Source organism: Primulina eburnea, chromosome 11 (assembly GCF_022965805.1).
Source record: "Primulina eburnea isolate SZY01 chromosome 11, ASM2296580v1, whole genome shotgun sequence".
NCBI lineage: Eukaryota > Viridiplantae > Streptophyta > Magnoliopsida > Lamiales > Gesneriaceae > Primulina > Primulina eburnea.
This window is the reverse complement of record NC_133111.1, coordinates 18,680,430-18,684,432: the sequence shown is the minus strand read 5'-3', so window position 1 is coordinate 18,684,432 and position 4,003 is coordinate 18,680,430. Positions and strand designations below refer to the sequence as shown.

The 4,003-nt window shown below is 38.6% G+C and overlaps 1 protein-coding gene across 1 annotated transcript; it reads right to left on the bottom strand.

Moving 5' to 3' along the window:
- Window positions 1–465: 465 nt before the first annotated feature.
- Window positions 466–1,100, bottom strand: LOC140805445 (uncharacterized). The gene is made up of 2 exons (XM_073161716.1): window positions 814–1,100; window positions 466–730 (listed from the first exon to the last, which is right to left on the bottom strand). The coding sequence occupies exons 1-2, from the start codon at window positions 1,098–1,100 to the stop codon at window positions 466–468; spliced, it is 552 nt and encodes a 183-aa protein (XP_073017817.1).
- Window positions 1,101–4,003: the final 2,903 nt, after the last annotated feature.

Sequence of the window (4,003 nt, the reverse complement as noted above, 5' to 3'; positions counted from 1 at the left end):
GCCGCGCATATGCGCGAGACCTACTGGTCTCGTTACTTGACTTCTCGGCAGCTCGCGCATATGTGCGCCCCATCGCCGCGCATATGCGCGAGACGTACTGTCTCGTGCCCAACTACACTCGCGCAGATGCGCGCCTTCCGCCGCGCATGTGTGCCAACCTCTCTGCCCTGCTCGCGCATATGCGCCGTGCATGTCGCGCATATGCGCCGAGCACTTCCCTTGGCTACTGGACACCTCGCGCATATGCGCGTCCTCACGCCGCGCATATGCGCGGGGTCTTCTGCCCACTCCACGCATGATTCACGCATCTCGTCGCGCATGTGCGCAAGCACACCTCCTTGCACATATATTTACATCTTTTCTCCCTAATTTTTCCGGTATAATCCGTTCTGTTTATAATAATCTCAATTAATCAAGAAATCCTTCTAGATTAATCTCAGATTATGGTAATCAAATTCTCGGGCCTTACAATTGATAACCTCTCTGCCTAATGATTGCAGTTTCAGCTGCCTTGGCTCGATCAAGAGCCTCAGCAAAAATGTTAGGCCTTCCAGTATTAACCAGGGTAAATATATGAGGATTAAGACCATTTATGAAATGATCGGCCTTAGCTTCTTCATCGGATGCTACATGAGGAGCAAATCTCAGTAAATTCGAGAACTTAGCAACATAGTCCTCAATATTCAGATTTCCCTGCTTTAAATTTGCAAACTGGGCTCCCCTATATTTCCTGTAAAATGTAGGAAAGAAACGCTGATAAAATTCAAATTTAAAAATATCCTAGCCTCTAAAGATTTCTTTGTCATTACCCACCAACTCTTAGCAACATCCAATAACTGATGAACAACTAATTTGATTCTACGATCATCTGGATACTCAAGAGATTCAAATAATTGATCCATATTCTCCAACCAGTTCTCACACTCTAATGCATTCTCGGTACCTTTCAACATCGGTGGGTGCAAAGACTGAAATCTGGCTAACAGTATCTCCATCGGAGTCGGAGTTTTATCCATCTGAGTATGAGTTGCACTTCCCTGATCTTGTGCCACTGGTATGTCATGTCTAGGTCTACCATGACCTTTAACTCGAGTAGCCATGTCTGATATAAAATAGTTCAAACACATATAAAATCACAATATCATAATCATCTCAATCTTGTATCAATCATCTCTGGCTCTTGAGACTCAACAGTCTCAAAAATCTCGAATAAAACTCAACAATATAATATTTCAATTTAAATCATGTATTTCACATCATAACACAATTAAAATGCTAACAAATATATCACATGATCAAGCAATTCAAACTGACTCGAACTACCATGTTCCCAAATATCTTACGCTCTGATACCACCTAATGTGAGGCCCCGGGTCCGACATCTAATATTAATAATTATAAATATAACAAACCCAAATATTTAGAAAATACATAATTTGTGGTTCACAAATTCACATAAATATCGTCAAAATAATTTAAAGGTTACAAATGTTTGAAATATAAATTTTAATATGCCAAAATAAAGTAGTGAACCCAAGTAATCCAACCATCATCAAATAGCTCCTAAGACCCGAGAATCCCACTCTAACTCGTATCTCCTAGCCTGGAACTGGACTCTGGCATCCCAAGCCTCGCCTCACCTACCGTCAAGCACATGAAAACAAGAGGTAGCCGACGTGCCGGTGAGTATAAACCCAGTATGATACAATCAATAACATATGAGAATTAAAATTTCACAAAGTTCATATAAACTCGTAAAGATGTAACATAATGCAATGCATGATCAGAAGCTGTGGGCTATCAATAAATCTCAAGATCATGTGAATCATCTGGTCATAGGGTACCCAAAGGGAATAGAATCACCCAGCAACAGCCACCGACTCATCCGCTCGGGGTGGGGTGCTGTATTCTACAATCCCAAGACTATGGTGCGCCTATAGAGAGTGTTCAGGCCATAGCATCAACCTCCACATACACTGTGCCAACTCAAATATAGCCCCATACGTCCAACAAATCAATAAATCAAGGCGACCTCCGCCATATAAAATCTGAATCAAAAAGTGGCTCAATATGCAATGCAATGATGTATTTCAATCTCATCAAGTCAATATCATAATAAGCTCATCTCAAAAGATCAATCATCAACAAATCACAAATAATTCATCAAGCCATCGAATTTTCAATTTAATATAAAAATGATACTTTTACCTCGTATGTTATCGACCGTAACATACCTTTAAAATATAACCAAAAGAAGATCGAAATGTGTAGATGAGAAGTCTTGAACCTCTGGAGTCTACTATAACTCAAGAACTCGGATCATTTATAAAACAGAGCAGTTTCTGTACAAAATTCATAATTAATTCAATACGGCTTCAAATCAAGATCCGAAAATTGGATATGCAAGAAAACTCAAATCCAAACAATTTTCTTCACATCTGAAACATACCACATAATTTTCGAAATTCTGCATCAGTACAAATCTGGCACCGTTTAGTGTTTGGAGCATTACTCTCTCAATACTCAATGGAATCAAGCCCAATTTATATCATTTCGAAGACAAGACAACTTTCATTTGAACACCAAATTCAGAATCCCAACCGATTAATACCAGAATTCGAATAAACAGAAGCCATTGACACAAACTCGGGATTCTAGACCAGGTTTAGTAAATATAGCATATCTCTTTAAATTCTTCATGGAATTGAGTGATTCTTGAACCAAATCAAAGCTAACTTAATGCTCTACAATTTTGATGAAGATCATAACATCAAAATCCAAATAGAACCGTCCCATATATCCAAAATACAGTAGGTATAAAAACTGATCTTGCATAGAAACAAGAAATCATGCTCATATCCATTTTAAATTCAACCCAACTCAAATTCAACATCTTCAACATCTTAGTATCTCAAATATCAATTCTAAACTTCAACCCATTTCCAAACTTTAACAAAAATCGGAAATACTTACATCATTGTGAAGCTCGTGACGAGAGGATCACAAATCTACCTTCATTTTATAATTTTCTTGAGCAAATCTCCTTTAATATTAGAAAGAAGTTTTAAAATGGAGAGGAAATAGATGAGGGTTCGATGGAGAAGGAGGAAAATGATTGGTGAAGGTGAAAGTTGACTCAAATAATGATTTTTCGCGTCTGTAGCACCACAACGCCACTTTTTAGCGCCTCAGCGCCAAACCTTCGCAAAACTAGCGCCTAGGCGCCACTTTCTAGCGGCGCAGCGCTTGAATAGTAACCCGATAAACAGTACCGTGAACAGTACCAATGAATAGTAATTTTTTTTTTAAAATTCGGGCATTACACCCTTGAATACACGTGACTTACCCAACTCTCCAAAACCGAGACACAAAGACGTGAATCGATAGGTTCTCCCTCAAACTTGCATTGACCTTAAGAACAACACATACTCTCATACATATCTACTATCGAATCACTCCTAAACCTTGAGACATGGCATCCCCTTCAACACAAGTCAAGAAACGTGAGAAACATGACAAGAAATTTGCATATTTTTTGTTGAGAATTCAAGTAAAACCGATGCATAATACTATAACCACAATATATCATGCAAATATATTTCAAAACACATTATGTTGTGATCAATGTGAAAAGAAGGGAATCAGGCGTGCCATTGCGTATTTATGCTCGAAACCTTTGAGATAATCGCGTTGAACGTGCACTAGAGAGATGGGGAAGAAATATTTTGAAAAAGCTTGAGTAAATTAGGGAGAAAAGCAGCTGAATTTCGAGCCTTGCAGTCGATGAATGAGAAGGGGCCAGCCAAATGGTATTAGGGGTGGGTTTAGGGTTTGAGTGTAGGGTTTGATTAGGATATTAAGTTCTAATGGACCCTTAGTTAAAACTAATGAGATTAAAATGATTTTAGGCCCATCATGCAATAAAATAGTCCCATGAAGCCCAAAAACTCTCTCTTAAAATATTTCGTTTAGGTAAGTTTTTGAAATTGTTGTCCGAACCCTC

Bases quoted from the DNA above. Each gene is read 5' to 3' on its own strand.
- LOC140805445 (XM_073161716.1), bottom strand. From the start codon at position 1,100: ATGGCTACTCGAGTTAAAGGTCATGGTAGACCTAGACATGACATACCA. The intron at 731-813 runs GTGGGTAATGAC...TACATTTTACAG, and splicing joins TTGGATGTTGCTAAGAGTTG to GAAATATAGGGGAGCCCAGT.